Here is a 13776-nt window from a genome sequence, read left to right as displayed (position 1 = left end):
CCGATCCCTGCAAGACCCCAGAGAAGACAGGAAACAACTCAAACCTCATGCCATTGCCGTAACAAATGAAGTTCGGCTCTCCAACCACAGCTCCATCCACTGCACTACATGAACATCTAATTCATAAGCCTTGATTTGACTGACAAGTTGATGATGAGGCACCTTATCAAAGGCCTTGGAAATTCGAAAAAAATATGATGGTAAACATTTCGCTCAGCTAGAGCCTATTTGCTTGTGGAAACCATGTTGGCTACTACTTCTCAGATTGAAACGGTTTACGTGTTGCCAGATGGAACTACCTATGCCATGCTCAATCGCTCTAGGGATAATACAAGTGAGACTAATAAGTCTGTAGCTATTGGGAAGATCTCTTCACCCACTTTTATATATAGAAACAACATTAGCTGTTCGCCAGTCACCAGGAACGCATTATTGGTCTAGACAGGCTTGAATTATAAGTGTAAGGCATGGTATAAAATCTTTTACTTTACTGCCAAATGCTTTCAGACAGTACGGCAATATATTATCAGAACCATGAACTTTTCAGGTGTCTAATGAGTTAATTAGGTTGGCGATTCCTTCCTCTGTTATTATTAGCTTTCCAATTTTTTTCCAGGAGGCAGTGTAAAGAAAAAACTAGGTACTGAACTTAAGTTTTAAATAAACACTGATAAAGATAAGTTGCAATGGCATTGGCAGTATCATCTGTAAGAGTGTTATTTAGGCATCCAATATTGTTCGTTTGGCCTCGTGACTTATTAATGTATTTAAAGATTGGCTTGCTATTGCCTTTTTAAAATTCTTGAGTCACATGATACTCGATGAAATTAGATTCAGCATCACTGCATTTTCACTTGGGTTTCAGGTGTTTCAGGTTATAAGAATGTTCTACTGAAAATTTCTGCCGAGCTGTTTTATATAACCTGTCTTTTTAGCCGACTAGGAGTAAAAGAGACCGTGTTATCCAAGGTTTTTTGGGTTTGATAACAATGTAGGAATATATTTTGACATAAAAAATAGTGTGGTGCTTTTAAAAAGGTCCCACGTTTTATCTGCAGAGTAATTATTAGTACTCAGCCCCTCAAATATATCCGAGAATAAAATCGTCCAGAATAGTATTTCGACGTTTTATAAAAAACCAACTGCGATCGTTATGAAATTACGAAACAACTTGCAACAGAATTAAAATCAGGCAACTTCTAACAACTAGCTATAATATCTTGCTAACACATAGATGAAAACTTCGTCTGAAGAAACCATATTTGGTTTAATAATCAACCAACTGAGAAAACTGATGCATGATTTCAGGGTATGATTTCAATGATAACAGTAGTTACACAAACTAAAGATTGAATCGCTCGACTCATAGAATATTTCATAAAAGGAATCAAAATCTTTGCTTGTATCGCTCATAGCGTGCGTATCCCCTACATATGAGTAATTTTACTTGTTCGCATAATCTTAGACTATCTATCCGTAACGCTGATTTACTGTCTGGCTTTTCCGGAATAGATCTGCTAGGATGTTTTGATTATTCATGTATTAAAACGACAAATATTTGTATTATTGATAAATTTCTATGGCAGCAAGTCAACAAACTGCATCACCAGAGCAACAATATCCCATACATTGGTCAGTTTGGCATAATAACTTAAGAACATTGACATCCCAATTGGAAAGCAAACAGGTTCGTACTACACTTTGCTTACGAGGATCGGTGCTTACCCTTTGGGTTAGCTTATAATAGGATACTAAGAGAACGCACGATCGTATGAGTTTTATTGCGGGTTATTTGCATTAGGTTTTTTTATAGGTCTACGAAAGCTTTAGTTATCTGATGGCCTTATTAGGAAGCTGTTATGGGACAATCGACAAGTAGATTGTAGTAGGCTACATGGAAAGTTGTTTTTTGTTGTGTGGCCATAATCTATTTGTAGGCTTACACCATTGTCTCATGGGACAGTGTTTTTACAAAGAGAGACAGTATATGCGTTTTGTGTCTACCCTACAAGGGTTTTCTACAGGGCTTCAAAAACGGAATTATTTAAATAAATAAGCAAACCACAAGGTCTTGATATACAGCTCAACCATGTGATTTATTGTTTTTTTAAATGAAAAGTGATGTTTTCGTTTATTGTAAAGATGCCCTTCTGTTACCAAGAGTCATGTATGGGATAGCCTAATTTTGGTGACTACTATGAAATCTCAAATGACATTGCACTAAATATATACTGTTGAGTTTGCCCCACTTTCAACCACTTTTGCAGTGTTGAGTGAACACTTTTGGAGAGCTGAGATGTAGGACCTGTGTTTAGCGTTGCTGCTGTTAGTCAATAGTACCTCCTGTCCTTCTTAACTGAAGGAGATTCGTGGTGTTTCAACAGTCTGCAAATCATTGTCAAATAGCGGCTCCCTCTGTTAAAACTTGCTAAAATTGATAATGGAGTAACTAAAAAGTGAATCAAGATCCTATCTTTTAGCTCTTTTTCAAATTGAAAACTTAGCAATAAATCTATTTTTGACATACTTCTAGAAGTATATATATCTAGAAGAAAGATCAGTAACATTAACCCATTCCATCACTCTAGTTAGTTATAACACTCCGCACCTTTTAGAGCTTAGAGTGCTGTTAGCAGTAGGCCTGACTACTTATCTATTATATAGATATACATATATCTATATATATATATATATATAGATATACATATATCTATATATATATATATATATATATCACTGAAGCTGTTTTGTCAGTTTTTAGGTTAGTCAACATTCCAATACAGGAAAAAAATACCAAAACGAGATCAGAAAATTAATTGTATTAATTATGGTATAAATCTAACTCCTTTAAGCCAATATTAGACATACCATCAGATGTTAAATATTCTTGCAGGAGCTATATCTAATATATAATCTATTTTTCCATTTGTACCAGTACCACCAGTACCAGTTCCACCAGTACCTATAAGCTGCTGTCCTATCATAAATAATGTGAAAATCTTAAAGGTGATTTTCTATTGTTTTTGGCTTCATTGTGCATGGTAACTGTGTAGTAATTCCTCGGCTTTGTGGGTTGAAGAGGATCGATTACCTATATCTGCACGGCATTAGCAAAAACTTGAAAGTGTAACATGTAAGAAAAGCAAGCGAACAAGGAATGTTGAAGCGTGGGAGAGAGTGGCACACTCGCTGTTCCTTTAGCACCGGTGGCTATATGTCTTCTAGAATAAGCTAGCTAAAATATGAATCAGTCTGCATGCAGCATTCAACATTGTGTGTTTCAATGTGCCATATTGTGCGATAATTAGTTTGTGTACTCCTATCGGCTATTACAGCTTTTTTATGGCCTTTGGTCCTTGTTTCCATTTGAGTATTCGGTGACATAATAGTTAGTAAGTGGTGCGTATTTTTGTTATTGATGAATATCACATTGACAAGAAATTTTGTCTATAAAGCATTTTGGCTTCTCCGTTTCTCTGCAAAAGTAATGCATGCATTTTTTTTCACCAGATGTACATTTTCTTGCTTTACAGGCCTCACTACTGTTTAGATACCTACAAACCTGCCATGCTTGATATGGATAGTTTGTAATTTCTCAATGCTATGGTAAAATGTATTATCTTCTATAGAGTTTTTTGTAAACTTTTAGTATGATTTGGAAGAGGTGGATCCTCGAGGACGGACTCCGTTACATCTGGCCATATCCATGGGCCATGTAGAGTGTGCCAAAAGTCTACTCCGCCATGGCGCCGATGCCAACAAAGAGAATGCCAGATATTGGACAGGTTGTTACACTGCTTTTATCGTGTATGGCTGGATAGACCTGATTTTATTTGGGAATCTGGAGAGGCTCAGCGTTTACAAGAAATTATTTTATTTGCAGCACTGCATGAGGCAACATGTACAGGGGATCCTGAGTTGGTACAATGTGTCCTGCAGCACAGAGATTATCAGCGGTTCATGAACAGAACTGATGGAATCCCGGCTCTCCTTAAAAAGATACAAGAGGTAAAACATTGCCTCGTGAAAATGTTTATAGGCGCATGCTATAAATTTAGTGTGTCTGAAATTTAGGTTGCAGATTTCATACCAGACATGATGAGAAATTTGATCTGAGTGAAAGATTTGTTTAAATTATTTTTTTCTAATACTGTGTTGCTTTGCAGACTGACTTAAACATAAAGCAAGTAAAACAGATATTTTAATGTAATTATTTTGGGCAGCTGTACCTTATCTATATGTCTTAGTTTACAGAATTAAAGGTTTTTGCTCACATTACGGCAGCTGCAATTTCTTTTTCTGTCAGCCTATTTTATTGCATAAGCTCGTTGTATTACAGGCACCAGACTTCTATGTGGAGATGACATGGGAGTTCACGAGCTGGGGTATGTAACTTACAAACAAACTACTGACTTCTGTAAATGAAGTACGCATCTGTAATTGGTATTATACTAACAACACCAGCTATGGTGTATATCTAGTAATATACTAACAGCACTACCTGTTGTGTACAGCTAGTAATATACTATCAACACTAGCTGTAGTGTATAGCTAGTAATGTAATTTATTAACATGGTACCTGTTTCTTCCAACTGATTCAAATTTATTATTTAAAATTAGTATCAGTATACATATATTTAGAAATCTCAAGTTTAACAACAGTGTTAACTTTCTAAACTACACATGACTAGATAATCAATATCGCATTTCGTTATAGGGTATTATCAACTATTGTATTTGTAGTTCCACTCGTCTCAAGAATGTGCCCGAGCGACACTTACAAAGTCTATAAAAACGGTAAGTCGATTTCTATGACCATTGTTCTCTTAAATTATCACTACATTGCTTTATACTATTTCATTGTCTTTATGCACACTTGCTTATTCTTACTTAATGTGACACAGTTTTATGCAATCAGTGTTACATGAATCATATTTATCACATGAAGGGATCTCTGCTTCAACAACAAATGAATACAGAAATGTTACTCGACACATCTGATTATTATGCAGTGAAGTCTAAATGCATCTCACACGTATTGAGACACCTCATCATAACAGCGCTTGTCATGTGTATTGCGCTTGTCATGTGTATTGCGCTTGTCATGTGTATTGCGCTTGTCATGTGTATTGCGCTTGTCATGTGTATTGCGCTTGTCATGTGTATTGCGCTTGTCATGTGTATTGCGCTTGTCATGTGTATTGCGCTTGTCATGTGTATTGTGCTTGTCATGTGTATTGCGCTTGTCATGTGTATTGCGCTTGTCATGTGTATTGCATCAACTCATTTTCACATTTATTAATAGCTGACAGGGTTAGGTGAGAACCCTTGAATACCTCTAAAGATAACTGTTATGCATGACTGTTTCCTGCTTGCCTCAAATTTCAATCGCTAATGGCTTGACGTAAGTCTGGCTGTGTTTTTGATGTTATTGTCGCTTTGCTAACATCTACATCTATTTGCTTTGCTGTAAACAGGCTCCATGGTACGAATAGACACAACTCTGCTTGGCTTTGACAACACCAAGTGGGAGCGGGGCTCTAGAAGCTATGTATTCAAGGCTGAAGGTAGGAGTTTCAAAGAATTTAAAGGTTTTTCTGTTTATGTGCACAGACTCCTCTATTTACTCAGCTCTGATCAATTAATTTCATGAACATAGCAGAACTGTTGTGTAGGCGATAATGAGATATTGTACGGAGAGAGTGGGCAGAGAGGAGTGCAAGTGATTTGAGCAGGACAAAAAGGGAGATGGGGTCAAGGGGGCAGAAAAAAAGGATGAGAGAGCGCAAGAGAAAAAGAGATAGAAAGCATGAGAAATGCATGCGGGTGATTGAATTGGTTTTGTCATATGAAAAATATTTACCTGCTCTGTTGTGTCTCCCCAGTCTTATGTACCTGCTCTCTGTGTCACTCTGTGTTCCTCCAGTCTTACGTTTTGATCATATTAGAGGCGTGTGCAAAGGTCTTGGAAATAGATCATGATGCTAAAGTCGTCTACAGCGAGACGATCAAAGAGATTACTCATAGCCCTAACCTTGACCTACTCTTACCTTCTTCTGACCAGGTACTTTCATGATAATGCCGACTTGATCGATATCTTTTACATTAAATGAAGTCTGTCTAATGTGTCTAAAAACATACTTATGTGGCTGAAGATTTGCTTTATCACTCGATAGTTGGTTGGTTGCGAGATATTTCCTTTAAAGGTATCTGCTCGGCTGACAGCTCCTGTCATTACTACTTACATAAATACTGAAAAGATAGAGTTTGAACGAGTCAAGGCAGGAGTCTGGGGCTTCAGGTCTGACAAGGTTGAGACAGTCAATGGATATGAGTGCAAGGTTAGTGCTCGGTATCACAGCTGCTGGGCTGACATGTCCAAAACTTCTCCTCGCATGTCTTACTAACCTTATGGAGTGTGTATAGTCTGAATAGCTGATCCTTGTCACTTCAACCAAACTACAACTTATCTTCCTACCAATTTTGCAAGATTTGCTGCAATGGAATTCCCACCAATATCATTAGCTTAATCAGCCAATCATAAAAGTACACGTCTAAAATAACTTCGAATGTATTTGCATTAAACTTATTTTTCTAAAATTAATATAATAATGATGTAATTAATAAAACAAATAAAAATATCTGTAGCTTATTTTATAGCTTGAGTTCATTAATCCGGTGGAGATCCTAATAGGTCAATGGAAGCCTGATAGCTTTTGCTGCAAGTTTACCAATGAGCTGTTAGGAGCATCTACATGTATATACGAGGGTAAGTCAGTAAGTAGTGGGTATTTTGTCATAAAATTTTATTACAATAAGATAAAGCTTTAAATTTTTTTCACTTTTCAACATATTTCACTGCTTTTTCTATACCCTTGTTCAACCTTCCTACAGTGTTCTCAGTTTTTGCAGAATAAAATACTGGCAGCTAAGTTTTAAACCATTTACGCACTGCTTCAATGACCGCTGCATCAGTTGTGAAGTGCTGCCTCTCATGCAGTTTTGTAATGGTTCGAAATGATGAAATGATGAAATGATGGCTCTCGGTGTCAGATCTGGGCTATAAAGAGTGTATACTAACACCTCTCAGCCCAGTTTCTCAGTTTTGGCCACTGTATGGGCAGCGGTATATGGATGAGTATTGTCCTGGAGGAACATCTTTTGCCTAAAGGCCTTTTTTCTTGTTTCTTATGTCACACTTTACCAAAGGCAGGAGCTCACAGTAATTTGGAGAGTTAATGGTGTTACCTTGGCTCTTAAAATCCAAAAGTATAGGACTTTTTCTATCCCAGAATACTGTGAGCATTACTTTCCGTGCCGCCCTCTGGGACTTAAACTTCTTCTTTACCGGAGTCTGTATTCCTCCACTCCTTCGATTGTTTTGGTGATTCCGGTTCGTAATGGTACACCCAAGTTTCATCTGTCGTTACTATCCTAAATGGTAAAGCATCCTTCTAGCCTGAGTATTCTTATGCCCTCTCTGGCAGCCATAACACGCTGTGCTTTGTGATCAGCAGTCAGCATCTTGGGTAGTCAGCGTGCGCTGACTTTGTTGAAAACTAGCTTCTCATGAACAATATTGTGTGCAGTTCCTCGTGAAGTAAGTGTCCACGGTCTCAGCAACATCATCTATAGTGAGTCTTCTGTCAGATTTAATCAGCTTTCCTAGCTTTGCCACTGTGTGTGGAGTTGAAACATCCACTGGTCTACCACTTCTTAGCTCATCAGTAATGTCTTCTCAGCCATTCTTGAATTCATCGACCCACTTATAGCAGCTTGTTTATGACACAACTTATCCCATACTGTTCTTTTATTCTACTGTATATCTGTATATGACATTAAATTTTGCGCCTTCAGTCTACAAAAATTTTATAGCGGCTCTTTGTTCTATGAGTGAGCATGCTTTCAGCCTTGCGACCATTTTGAATATAAATACGGTAATATGAAAGAATTGAATTGCTAAAATTCTGAGTTTTTGGGTATGTGATGACAACTCCCATTTCATAGAAGTCTAGAAAATATTAGGTAAATTGCTGGATGAAATAGAATGAAAGTTGTGACACAATTCCCACTACTTAATGACCTACTCTCATAGTTTTAGTTCATTTTGTTATAACTGTATTATAAACTTTACTCATTGTCTGCAGTAACTTCCTCAGCTCAGCTATATAAGGCTCATTACATTGCTGATCGCGTCTGACTTTTGTTGACCATTGCAGGTGTTCAATGCTAGCAATGTACAATTCATAACAAAAACTCGCACCGAACATCTGACTGCCCAGGATAAAAAACAGATGAAGAAAAACAAAACGTTCAATCCTCTGGAGAGCATGCTGGGCATGGCTGAGAAACATTCGGAGAAGTCACCTCACGCAGGAGTAAGTTGTGGGCATGCAAGTTGTTGTAATCTGTATTGCATGCATAACAGATGTTTCCAAATCATGTGGTCAAGTTTCTAGTCACATGTGTATCACATGTGTATATCATCTTTATAAACTCTACTCTTTAGGTTATATGTCCGTGTACAACATTCTGTGTGTGATGGCAACATTGCTCCTGTTGTACAATCAGATAAAAAATGTGCATTGCTAAGGCTCTAAATTTTAGTGAAATTAGGAGCAAACATATTTTAGTTGGAGATAAATATTCTCTATTGATATTTTAAAATGTTGATGATTGGCAAAATGAGAACTATTGAATTGCTTATTAGTGTTGCATATGTCAATCGTATCACATGCAGAGGTTGTTAGTTCAAGCCTTCCTTATGGCAAATGTTTTACAGTAACAATTTAACAGCCATTGACTGTAAACTTGCTCGCAGTTTTTACAAGCTGCTCTCTTTGCACCCGCATGCATATGTATTTTATTCCTTTACCATTTCGCCAACCTAGCTCATCGAAGCTTTTAATATTTTAGTCAGGTACTCAATGATGATAGGTAAACACCACTAGTTATACATAGATGTAGTGTATGGGTATCTTGATGAAATTAATATATGTAGCAACTATTTGCTAACATCACCGACATCACACATCGTATTACGTTTATCTCTTAAACTCGGCTATTTTGTAGCTAACTGAGGTACACTGTGTATCTGCTTTCATTTTTCCAGTAACAAGCTTTCAATAGTGCATAATAATATGGTGTGTATGAATAAACACATAATTATATGCGTAATTATAAAATTATATGCATGTAAACATATAACTATATGTGTAAGTAGAAATTATACAGGATAGTGTGGTTAATTCAACAGGCAGAATGCATAGACATTAACAATCCATGCAGCATAACAGCTGAAGAGTATTTCGACTCGTCAGTAGATCTGGAAGACCGAGACATAGGTCGGCCAAGGGAGACGACCACTAAAGTGCAAAAGTTTAAAGCTAATTTATCTCTTTGTCATGATTATCCCCTCACCCTACAGGAGCAGGTGGGTCGAGTTACTATGGCATACTAATGTTCAATTTGACACACATATTTGTTCTTTCAGCTGTTATCTGAAAGCAAATACAGAACATTTGAGATACGCAGTGAAAAGGTTAATATCTTTAGTGGTTTCACATATATCATATCGTAGCGATTGTCCTTCGAGCTCCGTGTTCTAATTTTAAATATCGCATCGCTTGTCACACAGTTCCTGATGATTTACCCAGCATGTGCCGTAATTCATCATTTTGCCATATATATTTTATTTTTGACTGATTTTCAAGGTTAATGAAGCAATCCAAGCTTGGCTTTAATGTGACAGGACATTCCCATAAATATCACATTACATCTTAATTTTGTACAGTTGACCTTGTTGTCATATATTGTTTGCTAACAAGTTTAATTACTGTGTTGGCCTGGTTACACTGTGAATAGACTATGGCTAAGTATGAGAATATGATAATGCATGCAGCTGTATTGTGCTTTACTACAGGTGTTGCCCATTATAGACCTCATGGCTGCTACCAGCGCCCATTTTCGTAAACTTAAGGAATTTATCACCCTTCAACTACCTGCAGGGTTCCCAGTAAAAATAGGTAAGTGAGATCCTCAGTTGAAATAGGAAAGTGGGATCCTCAGTTGAAATAGTTAAGTGGGATCCTCAGTTGAAATAGGTGAATTGGATCCTCAATCAAAACTGAAATGCGGAATTTTTTGCTACAATTAAGCTAAAATGCGTACAAAATGGGAACCATTCTTACTGTACTTGGAAAACAACCACAATGTAATCTTTGGCAATACTGAAGGTGTCAGTAGCATGTTGGGATTATTTAATAGGCTGAACCGATTAATAATGCATTAAGTTTTTTTTGTTATTTCACAGAGATCCCTATATATCATATACTTAATGCCAGAATAACCTTGTTATTTTACAGAGATCCCTATATATCATATACTTAATGCCAAAATAACCTTTGGAAATATTTTTTCCTCTGACACTCCTGTGCCCCGGGTATCTGTCATAAAGGACACGCTGCAAAGGGAGAATGAGGATGGCGTGACAGTGTTTGAAACCGTTGTCACATCCTGCGCGGTAGATGATACGGTCTTTGACGTCCCTACCGGATATCGTGTCATCGGTAAGAGTTGGAAGTTGTCTACTCTTTGTGTTAGTTGATATTCTACTATTTTAGACCACAAATCAAATATTGGGACTATGTGTGTTTGATATCAAACTACTTTACATAAAACTAGTTTGGGTTGAATAAGTATAAAACACCACATTGACTAGCATAGACCTAGATATGCACATACTAAGGTAATCTTATAACGTCATATAACAAATAATACTTTTTCCATAATCTAGTCCCTTTGATAAGTGTGTGAGCAGATGCTTACTAAATGCTGGTATCACAGGCGAAGGGAGTCACCATGAGGACCGCTATATGGACCAGGATGACCAGCTTCTCCAGTTTGCTATTCAGCAGAGCCTTTCTGATACAGAGCCTTCTACGGATCAACCAGGGGACCTCAACTTTGTAGAAGCTCTGCAGACTTTTTCCAAGGAAAGTCATTCACCTCATCCTGAGAGGAGGGCAGTTCACCTTAACAGGTATTACTTGAGTCCAACATTACCATTAGCTCTACTCTACATGTACGTCAGGCAATGATGGTTTGATATATCTGTCTCGTATATGACCAATATAGCCCTTCTTGATGATGTGTGTGATCTGGTGTGTGGTCTGGTGAGTGATCTGATGCGCGATTTGGTGCGTAATGTTATGCGTGGTCTGATGCGCGATCTGGTGCGTAATTTTATGCGTGGTCTGACGCGTGATCTGGCGTGTGATCTCATCTCTCATAGCAATAGTGATATTTACATTAATTCTAATTAATTCGCTAATTCATAATGACCAAAATCTGATCTCAGCCTGATCGTGATTTGTAAATGAATATAAAGGGAAGGTAACTCGGCACCTGTTATCTATGCTCAGTGGTGATGTTTTATTGTCTCCTACATGATGACTGTTGACCTCTATAGACCTGCGACAGCAAGGCTAATTACCTTTATTGACATGGTTTAGAGTGCTGTTTTATGATTCGCAACGTTCTGTATTTGCATTGTAATTTGTTTATGAATTGCTGGTATAAAATTTTGTTAGCTATTTCCCATCAATATGATGACCATTCTTATTTTATCTCTGTAAACTCCTAAGATATTTTTAGACATGTTACAAAGATTGGTTTTTTATTGTAACCACAGTTGTTCGTCACAACGGATTAAGGTAGTTACTATATATACATATATATTAGCTGTACTACCCGGCATTGTCCGGGTAATAAAAAAGTCTTTGGACAGAAAATCGATTTGTATTTAACATATAACAACATTTGCCATTCTAAATTTCAAACTACTTATTATGAGAAAAGTGTTTTGTGTGGTTGAAAGAAATTAAGGGAGAAAATAAAAACAACTGTGAAGGTTTCAAACTTTGTCAAACAACTGTAACTTTCAAACTTCACATCATGAGGAAAATGCATATATCAAAACTTTGAATATGACAATACTGGTACCTCTCGATACTGGCACAAATGTAAAAATGAGATATTGGACTGTCTTTGTCTGACCGAACAGTGAGTGAATGTCGAGGCTCCTCCTACGGAGATAATACAATTGTCCGTGTGAAAAGAATTGGCCTTGACCGCGGATATAGCAACTGAACCTTACGAAAAACCGAAAATTGAAGTTCAAGAAAACGCGAAAAAGTATTGTTTCATGGAGTTAAAAGAATTCATAGTTTCAAATAAAATGTCATTTAGCGTGTGCATACGCTATACGGTATATGATAGTGTCTTTGATCAACACGCCTTGTATAGCTCAGTGGTAAAGCGCTTGGATATTAAACTTGCGGTCGCAATCTCCATAAGTTTAAATCCATCTTAATGCGGAATTGTAAATTCTAAGATTTTAATACCTATAGCTGGACATGCACAGACTCACAGACAAACTTTGGGAAATATATGTATAAATGTACAAATATGCAAATAATATATATTTGTATAAATATATATTGTTCGCACAAATAATTGTATTATAATATGCAAATAATATATATATATTTGTATTAATATACGAATAATATATATACAAGGATATAGACTAACACGTAATACAAGCACTGTGATTAAGTCAAGTACATATGGCGTAGATACATCATATGAGATAGATTTGTAAATAAGCTCTCAGAAAGGGAAATCTAGAGAGAGAATAGGCAAAACTCACTCAGGCAATGACAGGTATTTCAGCAGGCCCATATTTATTTATAATTAATTATTATAGATTGTAGTTATCATGTGTTTTTTCACCAAATATGGATTGAAGGAACAGCTGCTCTTGTTCATTGCAGGACAATGGCTGAACAGGACTTTGAGACACAGCTAAACATGGCATTGCAAATGTCAACACAGCAGGCAAACACGCGTCAGCCTACCCAGGAGGAGTTGGAACGAAGGGAACAAGAGGAGCTTGAAAAGATTCTCGCTCTGTCTTTAGTAGAAAAGTGAAATATTCTAGTCATTCCAGTTTTTTAGGCTTCCCTCACCTTTACTCACGTACAGTAACTATTAGCCACGTTTTTATCTATATTTCACATTCGGTTTACCTTCGGTTGATAAATCATTCACGTTTATAAAGCTTACGGACAGTAGTATATACATCGGTTTGTTCGCTATGTGATCGGTCCTTTGCTCAAAACCATTTCCTGCTAAACATCAAAGTTTCAACTTTTCTTTTTTTAAATGCCTTCCTTCCTCCCTCATGTCAGCTCGTCTACCCACCACCCACACCCTCTAACATAACGAATTATTTTTGGCTACTGGTGACCCATTAGTATTTGTTGGAACCTAAGATTGCAGCCTGTGAATTAGCAAACCCTTCGGAGTTTACCCGGAGGCTTCCTGTGGAATTTGAATTCAGACGTTTTAGGTTGTTACATACTTTAAGTTTATGAAGGTGGCTACCGTGAAGAGTTTTTGGGTAATAAATCTCCTGGCTATAATCATATATACTCGTTGACTTTGGACGAAGAGAAAATAGTTATACACATATTTGTGGATTTGCCCTTCTCAAGCAGCTTGGTCTATTAAGTGATGACAATTGGACACTTTAATAACCTATGCCTATGGCAGCATGTACCATATCATATGCTGAGGTAAGTCAGCGTGTAACATATCGTCTGCTGAGGTAAGTCTGATCGACCAATATTACGACTGTCCGCATGATCACCTTTGTAGTATAGACTTCCAAATGGCCGTACATAATTGTTTGGCATGCATTGGCTTGCAAAC

At 37.1% G+C, this 13776-nt stretch overlaps 1 protein-coding gene and 1 pseudogene across 1 annotated transcript; one reads left to right on the top strand and one right to left on the bottom strand.

Annotated features, from left to right (window-relative positions):
• The first annotated feature begins 1486 nt into the window (after nt 1-1486).
• LOC137392257 (ankyrin repeat domain-containing protein 13B-like) lies at nt 1487-13492 on the top strand. Its single transcript, XM_068078922.1, has 14 exons — nt 1487-1687; nt 3650-3785; nt 3884-4008; nt 4340-4385; nt 4744-4797; nt 5478-5567; nt 5949-6064; nt 6207-6341; nt 8220-8378; nt 9257-9433; nt 9923-10025; nt 10365-10568; nt 10846-11041; nt 12837-13492. Exons 1-14 carry the CDS (start codon nt 1580-1582, stop codon nt 12991-12993), a joined length of 1806 nt encoding a protein of 601 aa, XP_067935023.1. The 5' UTR covers nt 1487-1579; the 3' UTR covers nt 12994-13492.
• On the bottom strand, nt 6839-7921 carry LOC137392216 (protein GVQW3-like; annotated as a pseudogene).
• Nucleotides 13493-13776: the final 284 nt, after the last annotated feature.

Source organism: Watersipora subatra, chromosome 3 (assembly GCF_963576615.1).
Source record: "Watersipora subatra chromosome 3, tzWatSuba1.1, whole genome shotgun sequence".
Lineage (NCBI taxonomy): Eukaryota > Metazoa > Bryozoa > Gymnolaemata > Cheilostomatida > Watersiporidae > Watersipora > Watersipora subatra.
The sequence above is the reverse complement of the archived record's forward strand: the minus strand, read 5'-3'. Positions and strand labels throughout refer to the sequence as shown.